This window comes from Pecten maximus, chromosome 12, assembly GCF_902652985.1.
Source record: "Pecten maximus chromosome 12, xPecMax1.1, whole genome shotgun sequence".
NCBI classification, from domain to species: Eukaryota; Metazoa; Mollusca; class Bivalvia; order Pectinida; family Pectinidae; genus Pecten; species Pecten maximus.
In genome coordinates, this window is record NC_047026.1 from 38775588 (window position 1) to 38796530 (window position 20943).

The window sequence follows — 20943 nt, forward strand, 5'->3', positions numbered from 1 at the left end:
GTTAGTTATAACTTAAATGACGATATTACGTTAGTTATAACTTAAATGTCGGTATTGCATTAGTTATAACTTAAATGTCTATATTACGTTAGTTATAACTTAAATGTCGATATTGTGTTAGTTATAACTTAAATGTCGATATTGTGTTAGTTATAACTTAAATGTCGATATTGTGTTAGTTATAACTTAAATGTCGATATTACGTTATTTATAACTTAAATGCCGATATTGCATTAGTTATAACTTAAATATCGATAATGCGTTAGTTATAACTTAAATGTCGATAATGCGTTAGTTATAACTTAAATGTCGATATTGTGTTAGTTATAACTTAAATGTCGATATTGCATTAGTTATAACTTAAATGTCGATATTGCATTAGTTATAACTTAAATGTCGATAATGCGTTAGTTATAACTTAAATGTCGATATTGTGTTAGTTATAACTTAAACGTCGATATTGTGTTAGTTATAACCTAAATGTCGATATTACGTTAGTTATAACTTAAATGTCGATATTGCGTTAGTTATAACTTAAATGTCGATATTGCGTTAGTTATAACTTAAATGTCGATATTACGTTAGTTATAACTTAAATGTCGGTATTACGTTAGTTATAACTTAAATGTCGATATTACGTTAGTTATAACTTAAATATCGATATTGGGTTAGTTATAACTTAAATGTCGATATTGCGTTAGTTATAACTTAAATGTCGATATTGCGTTAGTTATAACTGTCGATATTGCGTTAGTTATAACTTAAATGTCGATATTACGTTAGTTATAACTTAAATATCGATATTGCGTTAGTTATAACTTAAATGTCGATATTGCGTTAGTTATAACTTAAATGTCGATATTGCGTTAGTTATAACTTAAATGTCTATATTGCGTTAGTTATAACTTAAATGTCGATATTGCATTAGTTATAACTTAAATGTCGATATTACGTTAGTTATAACTTAAATGTCGATATTACGTTAGTTATAACTTAAATGTCGATATTACGTTAGTTATAACTTAAATGTCGATATTGCGTTAGTTATAACTTAAATGTCGATATTACGTTAGTTATGACTTAAATGTCGATATTGCGTTAGTTATAACTTAAACGCTAAAATAATGACGTTAGAAGCAGGTGATTGATTTGTTTGTATTATTTGGGAGCCTGAAGTTAGTTCCGAGTTCCGAGTTCCATTTAAGTAAAACGGAACTCGGAACCAGTTCCGAGTTCCGTTTAGATAAACGGAACTGCAATGTATTAGCTTTACGGGTTTTGGTCCCAGTTCCGAGTTCCGTTAAGAAAAAAACTAAAATATTATGTATTAGCTTTATTGGTTTTGGTCCTAGTTCCGAGTTCCGTTTAAGACAACGAACTACTATGTATAAACGTTATGGGACTTGGTCCCAGTTCCGAGCTCCGTTTAAGATAATATTCTATGTACTTTATCTCAATATGAGACCCGAATCTGAAGAAGAAAAACTACATGTTTCAAATGGGTGCAAAGTCATTTATCAGTCACGTATGAATTTTACGGGACTTGATCCTAGTTATAACTTAAATGTCGATATTGCGTTAGTTATAACTGTCGATATCTTAAACGGAACTCGGAACTGGTACCAAAACCCGTAGAGCTTATACATAGTAATTCTGTTTTTCTTAAACAGAACTCGGAACTGGGACCAAAACCCGTAAATCTTCTGCATACCTACATTACCTTAAACGGAACTAGGATCTAAACCCGTAAAGCTTATACATATATGTTCCGTTTTTCCTAAACGGAACTCGGAACTGGTTTCTAGTTCCGTTTACCTTAAACGGAACTCAGAACAGGGACCAAAACCCGTAAATCTTCTACATAGCAGTTCTGTTTTACTTAAACGGAACTCGAAACTGGTTTACTCTTACTATTTACTCTTGCAATATATTTCTAGATTATGAATCTATGTCAACAAACTTTTTTTCAGTACTCGATCAAGTTTTGAGCGGTCGCAAAAACGAGTTGAACTTGTCTAAAGGCGATCCTTCACCAGTCTTGTTCTGGCCAATACAGACATCAAAACACAACCAACCGAATACGGCAGGTAAAATGTAAGGCCCTTTTAATTCACTCAACTTACCTCAATCAATATTCCTTAAACCTATGTCATCTACGATATTTTCTCAAAACATCGTAGGTTTTAATTGCTATGACTATATACAATGTACACTGTATCATGTGTTATAAAAAATTCTTTTACATTGAATGTAACGCGAGAAATGCGATTTTTGTTTGTTAGTAATCAGCAGGTAATATCAGTACGATTATAATGAATTTGACAGTCGTTTCCCTAAAGCCTTGACCTATATTTTTCACGTGAATGCAGTAGAACCTATGACTTAAACTTTAGGACATTCTCTTATCTTAAAGTTTCCACATGAGACGAAAACAGAATTTAAGAAAAGCCTCTTTACTATATATTGCCCTGAACTCATCATGCCATGGAATAATGGAAAAATGGAATAATGTGTGTTAAGGAATTTATTTAAGTTAATTATGGTATATTGATAAAATCGGGGCCTTGTATCACTGGACCACTAATTAATATAATGTTTTAAAATGCTTTAGCCCTAAAAAAAAACTTTGTTTCCGGTAACCCGACACTCCCTATTTTTACCCCACGACCCTGTAGTTTTTATTGACTGAAAAAAATTGAAGAATGCTGTTTTATTGGTTGTCTCTCTTCAGGAACTACATGTATATGCTGTGACATGTCATTAATACTATCGACATAACTCTATAATAAACAACATGGTGAATAATATTAATATTCGACAGATTTTAACATACTGATATTTATCGTCTAAAATGATATTTAAAATCAAAAGATTCACACAGGTCTTAGTATACATTTACATGTTCCTTTGTTTAATTAATCAAAGTTAAGATACGAGAGGAAAAAAGTAAAATAAAATAAAAAATATTACCTACCAAGGGAATGTTTGTGCCTAGAGGTGGAGGGCTAGTGATAAAGTGTCGGGACACCTTAACCACTCGGCCACCGCGGCCCCACGTTAAGGGAAACAGGTTTTTTTGGGCCTTATGGTGAAGATTATGTCGAGAGAGTGTGACTTTATCGAACTGAACAGATAAGTAACAGCCATGTCTGTGTGGAATCATAAACCGATTACTACTAGTTATAATCATGTAACCTGAAAGGCCCAAAGGACCGTAAATAAATAGAAGAGATTATTTTCCCTTAAAAAAATCGGTATTCTGTGATTTATAAAGTAATCCGATAAAAATATCCATGATTCACTTCCTCTAATATAAATAGGAAGAGGGGAAATCACCAATAGACTTTAACACATCGCTGTTTTAATGATTGAAACCTAGTTATGTACATTGTTTAGTCGCCTTCATTGCGAAACCGGATCGGGAATAAGTTTCAAAGGTCCTTATACATTAATTGAGCAATAGCGGAATGCTCACAAAGAAAGTCAATTTACATTAATTGATTCAATTTAAATAACGACAAAACGAATCGTGCCTTCAGAATTTCATTTTCGTTTCGCTTTGAATGGGTGTTTCATGTTTGGAAATGATACATGTGAGCATTTAATAATATAATACATGCATACTTTTTTTAACGAGACATATTGAAACTGATGTATTCCATTGGTGGAAATGATTAATACCAATAATGATCAATCAAGTGTTTATCCCCCAGACACATTATATCATCCAAGTCCATTTCAGGATACTGGGTGAGAATGTTTGTTGGCCTACAGTAATTATGAATCCGTAGACTCGATAACGTCCGTTCATCAATAATATTACATTGGCACATTCGTCCTGTTGATCAATATGTCAATAATAGTACATGTTTCATTGATTACAAACTCAAATATTAGCTTCACAATATTTCAATTAAAATGTCCTGTTAGTTAGCCCCGGTTTCACATTCCTATTTTGTGACAGAAAAGTAAAATTTTGTTTTAACAGTTAACTTTCTTTCTTACTGAATTAACTTTATAATATGATACTCATATCTAATCGGCGTTCACTCCAATACCTCCCAATACCCTCGCACTCCATGGTGCTTATTGCATGGTCCGCTAATATACTTCCTGTGAAATCACATAGATTGATAGTTATACTTCACCGTATGAATCCGTTTTACCAGAGCATAATACCATTACGTATGTTTACCAGGGTGGGAAAATCGGGGACCACAACAACCTATAATAACTAGCGTTAGAAAATTGGGGGTCACAACAACCTATAATAACTAGCGTTAGAAAATTGGGGGTCACAACAACCTATAATAACTAGCGTTAGAAAATTGGGGGTCACAACAACCTATAATAACTAGCGTTAGAAAATTGGGGGTCACAACAACCTATAATAACTAGCGTTAGAAAATTGGGGGTCACAACAACCTATAATAACTAGCGTTAGAAAATTGGGGTCACAACAACCTATAATAACTAGCGTTAGAAAATTGGGGGTCACAACAACCTATAATAACTAGCGTTAGAAATTGGGGGATCACAACAACCTATAATAACTAGCTTTAGAAAATTGGAGGTCACAACAACCTATAATAACTAGCGTTAGAAAATTGGGGGTCACAACAACCTATAATAACTAGCGTTAGAAAATTGGGGGTCACAACAACCTATAATAACTAGCGTTAGAAAATTGGGGTCACAACAGCCTATAATAACCAGCGTTAGAAAGTTGGGGGTCACAACAGCCTATAATAACCAGCGTTAGAAAATTGGGGTCACAACAACCTATAATAACCTAGCGTTAGAAAACTGGGGGTCACAACAACCTATAATAACTAGCGTTAGAAAATTGGGGGTCACAACAACCTATAATAACTAGCGTTAGAAAACTGGGGGTCACAACAACCTATAATAACCAGCGTTAGAAAATTGGGGTCACAACAACCTATAATAACTAGCTTTAGAAAACTGGGGGTCACAACAACCTATAATAACTAGCGTTAGAAAACTGGGGGTCACAACAACCTATAATAACTAGCGTTAGAAAATCCGGGGACACAACAACCTATAATAACTAGCGTTAGAAAATTGGGGGTCACAACAACCTATAATAACTAGCGTTAGAAAATTAGGGGTCACAACAACCTATAATAACTAGCGTTAGAAAATTGGGGGTCACAACATCCTATAATAACTAGCGTTAGAAAATTGGGGGTCACAACAACCTATAATAACTAGCGTTAGAAAACTTGGGAGTCACAACAACCTATAATAACTAGCGTTAGAAAATTGGGGGTCACAACAACCTATAATAACTAGCTTTAGAAAACTGGGGGTCACAACAACCTATAATAACCTAGCGTTAGAAAATTGGGGGTCACAACAACCTATAATAACTAGCTTTAGAAAACTGGGGGTCACAACAACCTATAATAACTAGCTTTAGAAAATCGGGGGTCACAACAACCTATAATAACTAGCGTTAGAAAATCGGGGGTCACAACAACCTATAATAACTAGCGTTAGAAAATTGGGGGTCACAACAACCTATAATAACTAGCGTTAGAAAATTGGGGGTCACAACAACCTATAATACATAGCTTTAGAAAACTGGGAGTCACAACAACCTATAATAACTAGCGTTAGAAAACTGGGGGTCACAACAACCTATAATAACTAGCGTTAGAAAACTGGGGGTCACAACAACCTATAATAACTAGCTTTAGAAAATTGGGGGTCACAACAACCTATAATAACCAGCGTTAGAAAATTGGGGTCACAACAACCTATAATAACTAGCTTTAGAAAACTGGGGGTCACAACAACCTATAATAACTAGCTTTAGAAAACTGGGGGTCACAACAACCTATAATAACTAGCGTTAGAAAATCGGGGGTCACAACAACCTATAATAACTAGCGTTAGAAAATTGGGGGTCACAACAACCTATAATAACTAGCTTTAGAAAACTTGGAGTCACAACAACCTATAATAACTAGCGTTAGAAAATTGGGGGTCACAACAACCTATAATAACTAGCTTTAGAAAACTGGGGGTCACAACAACCTATAATAACCAGCGTTAGAAAATTGGGGTCACAACAACCTATAATAACTAGCTTTAGAAAACTGGGGGTCACAACAACCTATAATAACTAGCTTTAGAAAACTGGGGGTCACAACAACCTATAATAACTAGCGTTAGAAAATCGGGGGTCACAACAACCTATAATAACTAGCGTTAGAAAATTGGGGGTCACAACAACCTATAATAACTAGCGTTAGAAAATTGGGGGTCACAACAACCTATAATACATAGCTTTAGAAAACTGGGAGTCACAACAACCTATAATAACTAGCGTTAGAAAACTGGGGGTCACAACAACCTATAATAACTAGCGTTAGAAAACTTGGGGTCACAACAACCTATAATACATAGCTTTAGAAAATTGGGGGTCACAACAACCTATAATAACTAGCGATAGAAAGTTGGAGGTCACAACAACCTATAATAACTAGCGTTAGAAAATTGGGGGTCACAACAACCTATAATAACTAGCGTTAGGAAATTGGGGGTCACAACAACCTATAATACATAGCTTTAGAAAATTGGGGGTCACAACAACCTATAATAACTAGCGTTAGGAGGAACGATTACCTACACTTACCATCGTTGGAAAATCGAAGGTACAATTACCATAAATATACCAATGTTAGGGGAACATAAGTCATATTAAACGAGAAACCATCTGATTTCCTATTATTTAGTCAGAAACCCCATGGTCTGATCATTGATGTATTTGATGTATACGGTCAGAAACCCCGTCGTCTAAACCGCGGGATGTTGTATTTGTATGTAAATTCTACTGCCGACAAATTTATGTTATATTTTCCTTTATATCACAGATTCATCAATATGTATTGTTATCATCACTGTCTACGTTTTCTTTGGTATTCCATCCTTATCTATATAACTCATGAATATTCATGTCCGTTCAGTCGTTTTCCAGAGTAATCAATTCTTTATAGAATACCTCATCGTCAACTTGTGTAGCGTGCCCACATTCCGTTAATCTACAGCTGTTTCATCAATATGTCTTAACTGAAGTAATTTTTTCACAGTTTTTCCCTTTCAAATTCATGATTTAAGGAAAACAATCTTAGAAAAGAACTTACTTTCTGTAATGCTTTGATATAGAATATTGATGAACCTGGGGCTGGTTCAGCTTGTATACAGTTTACGTACCCGTGTTAGGCGTGATCGTAGACTACAACTCATTATTATCAACATATTATAACCTAATCTATAATGTATTTGGTCGTCCTTCACAGCAATATTTGTCAACACCCTTCACGATTTCCCCGAAAGTTATATAATATGTCTGAAAACATTTCTAAAATGCACCCTTTTACATCCTTGCCATTCAAATGTATATGTGCATTGATGTTTGATTCGTATTGTTTAACATCCTATCAACATTCAAGGTCATTTAAGGATGGTCTTCCTCGTGTAACGTTTGTCGTCCTATCAACATCTGACGACATTGCCTGTTATTAAACATCCTATCAACAGTTAAAGTCATTAAAGGACAACATTGCCTGTTATTAAACATCCTATCAACAGTTAAAGTCATTTAAGGACGACATTGCCTGTTATTAAACATCCTATCAACAGCTAAAGTAATTAAAGGACGACATTGCCTGTGTATTGTTTAACATCCTATCTATAGCTAAGGGACTTTTAAGGATGGTCTTCCCTCTGTAATGTTTGTCGTCCTTTAAGGACATACATGTACGTCTCTGTGTATTATATAACGTTCTATCAACAATTAAGGTCATTTAAGATCGACCTTTCATGTGTAAAGTTTTACTCCTACCAACAGCTCATGTAATTTAAAGACGACCTTCCCTGTGTATTGTGTGACATCCCAGCTTTTTGTGCGACAGCTCAGTTGGGAGGATACGGTATATTGATGCTTGCCTCCATGTAATATCACGAACCAATTGTTGACTTTATAGTGCTACATTTTAGAATGCAGTCGCCTCTGATGTAATGAATTGCAAGGACGAATCTCTGTCGATGTTGTTAAAAAATACCTAACGGAAAGAAAGCAGAATCTGTACTTTTGGATGAATAAAGTGTTGTTTTGTTGGTGTGTAAGCAGATGTGTTATTTAAGGATTAACATCAATTATTTTTTCTGTTATACAGTCATAACAGAAAAAACTGGAGTGTACTCTAAATAAACCGCGAAGCGGTTTATGAAGAGAGTACACTCCAGTTTTTTATGTTATGACTGTATAACAGAACAAATAATTAATGTTAATTCTTATAATTTAATTTCGTCTTCTACACACCCAAGATATTTCACTTTCTTTGGCGAACTCTTTTCTGTGATAAATTATTACGCCACGTCATCAGCCAATCAAAAATGACGTTACATTTCGCAACGTCAAAAATTTTGTTATGGAGGTATAACAAAATTATTTCAGCCAATGAAAATGCGTGTTTCATACAAAATTAAATTATATAAAATTCCTGTGTTATTTTACAGGCTGGCTATACTTTATGGTGTGGATTTAGTAACCGGACCAACAACAAACGCTGGCACGCTTGACGCGTTGGGTTTCACAGGCATTCCAAACACCTACGTTAAAATCGAAAACGTCAACGGTATCTTAAATGGTGACAATGCTATGAATTGGATGTTTTACATGTATAACTCCGATAACACGGTAACCGCCACACTACTGGAATACTGCAGTCCTATAGGGGCCAACTCTGGTTTCAGTCTAAGTATCAACAACGGTAGATTGAAGGCTTCTTTCCTCGATCAAAATGACGTGGAGTACAATCCCCAAAGTTCTTTCACATTACCAGTGTCTGCTTGGACTTTTGTCGGTATTAACTTCAATAAACTGTGGAGCAATGATCAGTTCGATCTCTTTATGATTGATACAGGTGGAAGCCTGATATCAGAAACGTTTGGTTTAGGTACTTCAACACTTTTGCAGATTCAAGCTCTAGGATCCGTGGTACTAGGCTCAAACCAATGGGGAAGTGATAACTTTCAAGGAAAAATATCATGTATCCAATTCTCAAATAAGTCACAAATCAAGTCTCCGCAGAATGGTGCGCCCGAATTGTGTGATCCTAATTTATGGGTAGATCCAGAGTACGGTAAGTACTAAAGACAATGATAGTGGAAGATTAATGATATGTAATGTATATAATATAATGTGTCATATAAAGTGAAATTTAGAATGGCATTAACGTGGTACACCATCATACATTTTTATTTGAGAAACATGAAAAGATTTTATACGATTACAGGAGAGCTGACAAAAAACGCCATAATAACGACAACAGTGCCACCTACGACGACAACGACAACACCACTGCCGACGACAACGACAAGGACAACAACGCTACCGCCAACAACGACAACAACACTGCCGACGACAACAGCACCGCCGACAACGACGACAACAACAACACTGCCGACGACGACGACAACAAACGGAATGACGACAAACGAGATCACGATGCCGGTGTCAACTGTTAGCTATTCCAATAGCTCTGTAACTGGTAGGTAAACAGTTGATAGTAAGCCAAGAGTTTGATGCTTCATGTCCAGTTCGAACGATTCACTTCTAATATATGTTTTATAATATTAGACAAATATTGTTACCTGTCCGCCTGGTATAACCTTTTTATAATTCGTTATTTCTTTAATAATTTCCTCTGTAATACTACATGAAGCTATCAAGTATGAATAGCTTGTTAATTTTATATTCTTAACGGCCTATCAACACTATCAATGCCATTCGGCCAGAGTAAGAAGAGCAAAAACGAAGCAACATCGAAAAACGAAATATGTATCAATGTAAATGTATATTGATATACTCACGTATAATTTACTATAAAACATTGCAATGGTTACTCAAATCTTGTGATACAGCCCTACAGCTTTCAGATACTTCAACATTTTGTCAATGCTAACAGTTTTCAAAAGACTTTTTTGACTTGCACGGCTGCTGTAAAACATTTCTTGTGTAGGTTGTAGATCAATGCATGTTAACAAAGCGAATTTAACGGTAAATGATTCGTTCCATGTTCTGAGACTGGTCCTCATACGTCGGTATTGTTTACTTTCAGTTTGTGATGGCAACAACACGGTGATCAAATGTATCTGCTTGACTGCATTCACTGATGACCAATTATACAGGAGATTATACTGGCTGAGAGCCCTTCTCCGAGTGGATAAAAAGACAACATCAGGTACAGTAATGTAGGCGGGGATAATGTTATGATAAAAAACATCAGATACAGTAATGTAGGCGGGGATAATATAGTGATAAAAAGACAACATCAGGTACAGTAATGTAGGCGGGGATAATGTAGTGATAAAAAACATCAGATACAGTAATGTAGGCGGGGATAATGTAGTGATAAAAAGACAATATCAGGTACAGTAATGTAGGCGGGGATAATGTAGTGATAAAAAGACAACATCGGGTACAGTAATGTAGGCGGAGATAATGTAGTGATAAAAAGACAACATCAGGTACAGTAATGTAGGCGGGGATAATGTAGTGATAAAAAGACAACATCAGGTACAGTAATGTAGGCGGGGATAATGTAGTGATAAAAAGACAACATCAGGTACAGTAATGTAGGCGGAGATATTGTAGTGATAAAAAGACAATATCAGGTACAGTAATGTAGGCGGGGATAATGTAGTGATAAAAAGACAATATCAGGTACAGTAATGTAGGCGGGGATAATGTAGTGATAAAAAGACAACATCAGGTACAGTAATGTAGGCGGAGATAATGTAGTGATAAAAAGACAACATCAGGTACAGTAATGTAGGCGGAGATAATGTAATGATAAAAGACAACATCGGGTACAGTAATGTAGGCGGGGATAGTGTATTGATAAAAATACAACATCAGGTACAGTAATGTAGGCGGGGATAATGTAGTGATAAAAATACAACATCAGGTACAGTAATGTAGGCGGGGATAATGTAGTGATAAAAAGACAACATCAGGTACAGTAATGTAGGCGGGGATAATGTAGTGATAAAAAGACAACATCAGGTACAGTAATGTAGGCGGGGATAATGTAGTGATAAAAAGACAACATCAGGTACAGTAATGTAGGCGGAGATATTGTAGTGATAAAAAGACAACACCGGGTACAGTAATGTAGGCGGGGATAATGTAGTGATAAAAAGACAACATCGGGTACAGTAATGTAGGCGGGGATAATGTAATGATCAAAAGACAACACCGGGTACAGTAATGTAGGCGGGGATAATGTAGTGGTAAAAATACAACACCAGATACAGTAATGTAGGCGGGTTAATGTAGTGATAAAAAGACAACATCAGGTACAGTAATGTAGGCGGGGATAATGTAGTGGTAAAAATACAACACCAGATACAGTAATGTAGGCGGGTTAATGTAGTGATAAAAAGACAACATCAGGTACAGTAATGTAGGTTTGGATAATGTAGTGATAAAAGACAACATCAGGTACAGTAATGTAGGCGGGGATAATGTAGTGATAAAAAGACAACATCAGGTACAGTAATGTAGGCGGGGATAATGTAATGATAAAAAGACAACATCAGGTACAGTAATGTAGGCGGGGATAATGTAGTGATAAAAAACATCAGATACAGTAATGTAGGCGGGGATAATGTAGTGATAAAAAGACAATATCAGGTACAGTAATGTAGGCGGAAATAATGTAGTGATAAAAAGACAACATCGGGTACAGTAATGTAGGCGGGGATAATGTATTGATAAAAAGACAACATCAGGTACAGTAATGTAGGCGGGGATAATGTAGTGATAAATGACAACATAAGGTACAGTAATGTAGGCGGGGATAATGTAGTGATAAAAAGACAACATCAGGTACAGTAATGTAGGCGGGGATAATGTAGTGATAAAAAGACAACATCGGGTACAGTAATGTAGGCGGGGATAATGTAGTGATAAAAAGACAACATCGGGTACAGTAATGTAGGTGGGGATAATGTAGTGATAAAAAGACAACATCAGGTACAGTAATGTAGGCGGGGATAATGTAGTGATAAAAGACAACATCAGGTACAGTAATGTAGGCGGGGATAATGTAGTGATAAAAAGACAACATCGGGTACAGTAATGTAGGCGGGGATAATGTAGTGATAAAAAGACAACACCGGGTACAGTAATGTAGGCGGGGATATTGTAGTAATAAAAAGACAACATCAGGTACAGTAATGTAGGCGGGGATAATGTAGTGATAAAAAGACAACATCAGGTACAGTAATGTAGGCGGGGATATTGTAGTAATAAAAAGACAACATCAGGTACAGTAATGTAGGCGGGGATAATGTAGTGATAAAAAGACAACATCAGGTACAGTAATGTAGGCGGGGATAATGTAGTGATAAAAAACATCAGATACAGTAATGTAGGCGGGGATAATGTAGTGATAAAAAGACAATATCAGGTACAGTAATGTAGGCGGAAATAATGTAGTGATAAAAAGACAACATCGGATACAGTAATGTAGGCGGGGATAATGTAGTGATAAAAAGACAACATCGGGTACAGTAATGTAGGTGGGGATAATGTAGTGATAAAAAGACAACATCAGGTACAGTAATGTAGGCGGGGATAATGTAGTGATAAAAGACAACATCAGGTACAGTAATGTAGGCAGGGATAATGTAGTGATAAAAAGACAACATCGGGTACAGTAATGTAGGCGGGGATAATGTAGTGATAAAAAGACAACACCGGGTACAGTAATGTAGGCGGGGATATTGTAGTAATAAAAAGACAACATCAGGTACAGTAATGTAGGCGGGGATAATGTAGTGATAAAAAGACAACATCAGGTACAGTAATGTAGGCGGGGATAATGTAGTGATAAAAAACATCAGATACAGTAATGTAGGCGGGGATAATGTAGTGATAAAAAGACAACACCGGGTACAGTAATGTAGGCGGGGATATTGTAGTAATAAAAAGACAACATCAGGTACAGTAATGTAGGCGGGGATAATGTAGTGATAAAAAGACAACATCAGGTACAGTAATGTAGGCGGGGATATTGTAGTAATAAAAAGACAACATCAGGTACAGTAATGTAGGCGGGGATAATGTAATGATAAAAAGACAACACCAGGTACAGTAATGTAGGCGGGGATAATGTAGTGATAAAAAGACAACATCAGGTACAGTAATGTAGGCGGGGATAATGTAGTGATAAAAAGATAACATCAGGTACAGTAATGTAGGCGGGGATAATGTAGTGATAAAAAGACAACATCGGGTACAGTAATGTAGGCGGGGATAATGTAGTGATAAAAAGACAACATCAGGTACAGTAATGTAGGCGGTGATAATGTAGTGATAAAAAGACAACATCAGGTACAGTAATGTAGGCGGGGATAATGTAGTGATAAAAAGACAACGTCAGGTACAGTAATGTAGGCGGGGATAATGTATTGATAAAAGACAACATCAGGTACAGTAATGCAGGCGGGGATAATGTAGTGATAAAAAGACAACATCAGGTACAGTAATGTAGGCGGGGATAATGTAATGATAAAAAGACAACATCAGGTACAGTAATGTAGGCGGGGATAATGTAGTGATAAAAAGACAACATCAGGTACAGTAATGTAGGCGGGGATAATGTAGTGATAAAAAGACAACATCAGGTACAGTAATGTAGGCGGGGATAATGTAGTGATAAAAAGACAACATCAGGTACAGTAATGTAGGCGGGGATAATGTAGTGATAAAAAGACAACACCAGATACAGTAATGTAGGCGGGGATAATGTAATGATCAAAAGACAACATCAGGTACAGTAATGTAGGCGGGGATAATGTAGTAATAACAAGACAACATCAGGTACAGTAATGTAGGCGGGGATAATGTAATGATAAAAAGAAAACATCAGGTACAGTAATGTAGGCGGGGATAATGTAGTAATAAAAAGACAACATCAGGTACAGTAATGTAGGCGGGGATAATGAAGTGATAAAAGACAACATCGGGTACAGTAATGTAGGCGGGGATAATGTAGTGATAAAAGACAACATCAGGTACAGTAATGTAGGCGGGGATAATGTAATGATAAAAAGACATCAGGTACAGTAATGTAGCCGGGGATAATGTAATGATAAAAAGACAACATCAGGTACAGTAATGTAGGCGGGGATAATTTAGTGATAAAAGACAACATCAGGTACAGTAATGGAGGCGGGGATAATGTATTGATAAAAGACAACATCAGGTACAGTAATGTAGGCGGGGATAGTGTATTGATAAAAAGACAACATCAGGTACAGTAATGTAGGCGGGGATAGTGTATTGATAAAAAGACAACATCAGGTACAGTAATGTAGGCGGGGATAATGTATTGATAAAAAGACATCAGGTACAGTAATGTAGGCGGGGATAATGTAATGATAAAAAGACATTATTGGGTACAGTAATGTAGGCGGGGATAATGTATTGATAAAAAGACATCAGGTACAGTCATGTAGGGGGGGATAATGTATTGATAAAAAGACATCAGGTACAGTCATGTAGGCGGGGATAATGTAATGATAAAAAGACATCAGGTACAGTCATGTAGGCGGGGATAATGTAGTGATAAAAAGACATCAGGTACAGTCATGTAGGCGGGGATAATGTAATGATAAAAAGACATCAGGTACAGTAATGTAGGCGGGGATAATGTAGTGATAAAAAGACATCAGGTACAGTAATGTAGGCGGGGATAATGTAGTGATAAAAAGACAACATCAGGTACAGTAATGTAGGCGGGGATAATGTAGTGATAAAAAGACAACATCAGATAGAGTAATGTAGGCGGGGATAATGTAATGATAAAAATACAACATGAGGTACAGTAATGTAGGCGGGGATATTGTAGTGATAAAAAGACAACATCAGGTACAGTAATGTAGGCGGGGATAATGTAGTGATAAAAGACAACATCAGGTACAGTAATGTAGGCGGGGATAATGTAGTGATAAAAAGACAATATCAGGTACAGTAATGTAGGCGGGGATAATGTAGTGATAAAAAGACAACATCGGGTACAGTAATGTAGGCGGGGATAATGTAGTGATAAAAAGACAACACCGGGTACAGTAATGTAGGCGGGGATATTGTAGTAATAAAAAGACAACATCAGGTACAGTAATGTAGGCGGGGATAATGTAGTGATAAAAAGACAACATCAGGTACAGTAATGTAGGCGGGGATAATGTAGTGATAAAAAACATCAGATACAGTAATGTAGGCGGGGATAATGTAGTGATAAAAAGACAACACCGGGTACAGTAATGTAGGCGGGGATATTGTAGTAATAAAAAGACAACATCAGGTACAGTAATGTAGGCGGGGATAATGTAGTGATAAAAAGACAACATCAGGTACAGTAATGTAGGCGGGGATATTGTAGTAATAAAAAGACAACATCAGGTACAGTAATGTAGGCGGGGATAATGTAGTGATAAAAAGACAACACCAGGTACAGTAATGTAGGCGGGGATAATGTAGTGATAAAAAGACAACATCAGGTACAGTAATGTAGGCGGGGATAATGTAGTGATAAAAAGATAACATCAGGTACAGTAATGTAGGCGGGGATAATGTAGTGATAAAAAGACAACATCGGGTACAGTAATGTAGGCGGGGATAATGTAGTGATAAAAAGACAACATCAGGTACAGTAATGTAGGCGGTGATAATGTAGTGATAAAAAGACAACATCAGGTACAGTAATGTAGGCGGGGATAATGTAGTGATAAAAAGACAACGTCAGGTACAGTAATGTAGGCGGGGATAATGTATTGATAAAAGACAACATCAGGTACAGCAATGCAGGCGGGGATAATGTAGTGATAAAAAGACAACATCAGGTACAGTAATGTAGGCGGGGATAATGTAATGATAAAAAGACAACATCAGGTCCAGTAATGTAGGCGGGGATAATGTAGTGATAAAAAGACAACATCGGGTACAGTAATGTAGGCGGGGATAATGTAGTGATAAAAAGACAACATCAGGTACAGTAATGTAGGCGGGGATAATGTAGTGATAAAAAGACAACATCAGGTACAGTAATGTAGGCGGGGATAATGTAGTGATAAAAAGACAACACCAGATACAGTAATGTAGGCGGGGATAATGTAATGATCAAAAGACAACATCAGGTACAGTAATGTAGGCGGGGATAATGTAGTAATAACAAGACAACATCAGGTACAGTAATGTAGGCGGGGATAATGTAATGATAAAAAGAAAACATCAGGTACAGTAATGTAGGCGGGGATAATGTAGTAATAAAAAGACAACATCAGGTACAGTAATGTAGGCGGGGATAATGAAGTGATAAAAGACAACATCGGGTACAGTAATGTAGGCGGGGATAATGTAGTGATAAAAGACAACATCAGGTACAGTAATGTAGGCGGGGATAATGTAATGATAAAAAGACATCAGGTACAGTAATGTAGCCGCGGATAATGTAATGATAAAAAGACAACATCAGGTACAGTAATGTAGGCGGGGATAATTTAGTGATAAAAGACAACATCAGGTACAGTAATGGAGGCGGGGATAATGTATTGATAAAAGACAACATCAGGTACAGTAATGTAGGCGGGGATAGTGTATTGATAAAAAGACAACATCAGGTACAGTAATGTAGGCGGGGATAATGTATTGATAAAAAGACAACATCAGGTACAGTAATGTAGGCGGGGATAATGTATTGATAAAAAGACAACATCAGGTACAGTAATGTAGGCGGGGATAATGTAATGATAAAAGACAACATCAGGTACAGTAATGTAGGCGGGGATAATGTATTGATAAAAAGACATCAGGTACAGTCATGTAGGGGGGGATAATGTATTGATAAAAAGACATCAGGTACAGTCATGTAGGCGGGGATAATGTAATGATAAAAAGACATCAGGTACAGTCATGTAGGCGGGGATAATGTAGTGATAAAAAGACATCAGGTACAGTCATGTAGGCGGGGATAATGTAATGATAAAAAGACAACATCAGGTACAGTAATGTAGGCGGGGATAATGTATTGATAAAAAGACATCAGGTACAGTAATGTAGGCGGGGATAATGTAGTGATAAAAAGACAACATCAGGTACAGTAATGTAGGCGGGGATAATGTAGTGATAAAAAGACAACATCAGATAGAGTAATGTAGGCGGGGATAATGTAATGATAAAAATACAACATGAGGTACAGTAATGTAGGCGGGGATATTGTAGTGATAAAAAGACAACATCAGGTACAGTAATGTAGGCGGGGATAATGTAGTGATAAAAGACAACATCAGGTACAGTAATGTAGGCGGGGATAATGTAGTGATAAAAAGACAATATCAGGTACAGTAATGTAGGCGGGGATAATGTAGTGATAAAAAGACAACATCCGGTACAGTAATGTAGGCGGGGATAATGTAGTGATAAAAAGACAACATAAGGTACAGTAATGTAGGCGGGGATAATGTAGTGATAAAAAGACAACATCAGGTACAGTAATGTAGGCGGGGATAATGTAATGATAAAAAGACAACATCAGGTACAGTAATGTAGGCGGGGATAATGTAGAGATAAAAAGACAACATCGGGTACAGTAATGTAGGCGGGGATAATGTAGTGATAAAAAGACAACATCGGGTACAGTAATGTAGGCGGGGATAATGTAATGATAAAAGACAACATCGGGTACAGTAATGTAGGCGGGGATAATGTAGTGATAAAAAGACAACATCGGGTACAGTAATGTAGGCGGGGATAATGTAGTGATAAAAGACAACACCAGATAGAGTAATGTAGGCGGGGATAATGTAGTGATAAAAAGACAACATCAGATACAGTAATGTAGGCGGGGATAATTTAGTGATAAAAAGACAACATCAGATAGAGTAATGTAGGCGGGGATAATGTAGTGATAAAAGACAACATCAGGTACAGTAATGTAGGCGGGGATAATTTAGTTATAAAAAGACAACATCGGGTACAGTAATGTAGGCGGGGATAATTTAGTTATAAAAAGACAACATCAGGTACAGTAATGTAGGCGGGGATAATGTAATGATAAAAATACAACATGAGGTACAGTAATGTAGGCGGGGATAATGTGGTGATAAAAATACAACATGAGGTACAGTAATGTAGGCGGGGATAATGTAGTGATAAAAAGACAACATCAGATACAGTAATGTAGGCGGGGATAATGTAGTGATAAAAAGACAACATCAGGTACAGTAATGTAGGCGGGGATAATGTAATGATAAAAAGACATCAGGTACAGTAATGTAGGCGGGATAATGTATCCTCGGTCATATTGTAATTATTGGAACGCAGAAAAACGACAAGACTGCTAATTCAACAATTGATGAATTACAAATTTTGGTAGAAGCTACGCCTCTTACAGTAATACTATATTACCGCGTTTCGGAGAATAGCGGGAATTATTTGTCTTATCGGTTCGGTACGGAGATTACCGAGTGTTCTGAGCCAATCGGATTGGTCTCGTACACAGCACGTGCGGTACGTGTACGCTGTTCGCTTGTATCCGGTTTATTTTCTAGCCGCATTTCTAGTGCGACGGACGTTTTAGTTTGTTGAAACTTTGGTAAATTTGATGCGAATGTACGTATACATCACATTTTGGCAGGATCGGTGGTTTTAGCGTAGGGTGGATGTTGTAGAGTAATCCCAGCATTTTTAAAGTTTCGAGCATTTAGGGCTGGTGCACCTCCTGACTTTGCCTGGTTTTTACCAGTTATTTTTCAGATTGGGTGGCTCGCTTGGCTTCTTATTCTCTTCTATATCGCACTTGCTTCGTTTTGTTTTCGTATACACGGAAATAGGTATGAGGAACGGGATAGTTTATCCGTAGTTCAATATACGCATAGGGGAGAATATTGTCAATTTAATGTTGATTTATGAATGTTTAGAAATTCATACTTATTAAACTATAACGCACGGCGGACTAGCTGGCAAACTGACGTTTGTATCGTGTTGTTTTGATGACGTAGAACAGATTGGACTCACGCTTCGTGAAATTTAACCTAACACCAATATTCTGGCTTCATGTTATCGGCGGATTCCTTAATGATGGGATAAGGGAGGCAACTCCCAGTGATAGGAGGGGAAAAGATATATTTATCTGATAAAAAAATATCTATCCACAATGTATTATACTGAATTATTCTACAAAACGTCAAAACACATGGAAAAAAACGATTAACGTGATTTTTACAATGTATAAAATGATGTTAACCATTAAAAATGAAACAAGCATAATGGCAGAAGGTATGAAATTATTTCATAATTGACAGTCGTGCTTAAATTCGTTGATTCTAATGCACATGCGTGTACCTGTTTTGAGGATGTTATTGTGCCTTAATAAGACTTGGATCTTAAACATTTGTACCAGTATCAATATATCTGTACACGTATTTAACCCAGTGTCGTTGTACTTACTATTTAAGATATATCAAATTAAAATCTAATTTGTTTGGTTCCGTTTCAGCTGCTCTCCGCTTACGGACAAGTGCTTCTGATGACCGGATAAGTGCTAAGGCCATTGGCGGATTCGGAGTAGCGATACTGTTTATACTGATCATGGGTATCGTTTTACCGGATATCATTGACCTTTTCTCGTTTGTGTACAAATCATATACGGGATCAAAAACTGCATCACGTAACATTGCTTGACATGTGTCTGAATCAGTACAAGAACTGTTGTCAACATTCAAACACACGCCTTACTTGTTTTTTTGTTTTCTTTCTTCTGCCCACATGTATAAGTATGTTAATATGTTATAATACCAGTCTATCTGTAATAAGTAATGACTGAAGATGTCAGCTCGATTTGATATACAGAGTATATGTAAAAGATACAGATATCACTCTATAACACTTTAGGGAGTGTACATATTAGTCATAAAGATGTAGGAAATGTAAGTGTATGCTTGGTCTTTATAAAGTCCGTCACGACGACGGTGCCACCATACATGTATACATTACAACAGTGAGTTAGTGTCAAATAAATACTGTACGTTGGGTTTGGAAAACCAATACATGTACATATTTTTATTTGTATTCCAAAGGGACACTGCTTCTCTTGCCGTTTTCAAATTTTAAAGACAACACAAAACAAGAAATATCTTTAAAAAAGATAAACGGCATAGTTTTAATGCTGGTGGTTATAATATAAAACTACTGGTGAAATAAGTTAACGAACTACATTGTAATTAATAAATGCGCAGTTTCAGCACGGTTAGCAAAATTATATCAGTTTGAATCATTTTTGGTGATAATAAGACTGCAAATGTGTCATTTGAATAGATGCATCCACTTATTCAGCTTGCATTCAATTTAAAAGGGACATCACGGTAAAAACGTTGCAATTTTCACTGAATGTACGCGTTTTGTTCCTTTCCAGCTATGTTTCTGTGCTGTCCCAATGTTCACAGTCAATCCCTATGTCCAGCTTGACCACTCGATTTAGTTGGGAATCACCCTCTAAATTTAGCGCGGAAATTATTTTTAAATCATTACGTGACTGTTTTGAAATCGTGGCAGCACAAACACACGATAGTTTACAAGGCGATATATATATTCCATCTGGGTAAGTTGGATAACGATATTATACAGTGGTTTAAATGTTAAATAACACGTTCTGTATATATTACGGCACACATATTTATGTGTAAATAAGTGTAAACATTGTTCATATAGTATAGTGACAGTAGCGATGTACTGGTACAGACTGTATAAATATAATCGAGTTTGTGGAACTATTACAGAGATTGTGAAAATTGTATCGAGTTTGTGGAAATCTTACTGAGTTTGTGTAAATATTACCGAGA

General features: G+C 36.5%; 1 protein-coding gene across 1 annotated transcript; it reads left to right on the forward strand.

Moving 5' to 3' along the window:
- Positions 1-9512: 9512 nt before the first annotated feature.
- Positions 9513-20267, forward strand: LOC117338844. Its single transcript, XM_033900205.1, has 3 exons — positions 9513-9584; positions 10155-10277; positions 19602-20267. Exons 1-3 carry the CDS (start codon positions 9521-9523, stop codon positions 19784-19786), a joined length of 372 nt encoding a protein of 123 aa, XP_033756096.1. The 5' UTR covers positions 9513-9520; the 3' UTR covers positions 19787-20267.
- The last annotated feature ends 676 nt before the right edge of the window (positions 20268-20943 follow it).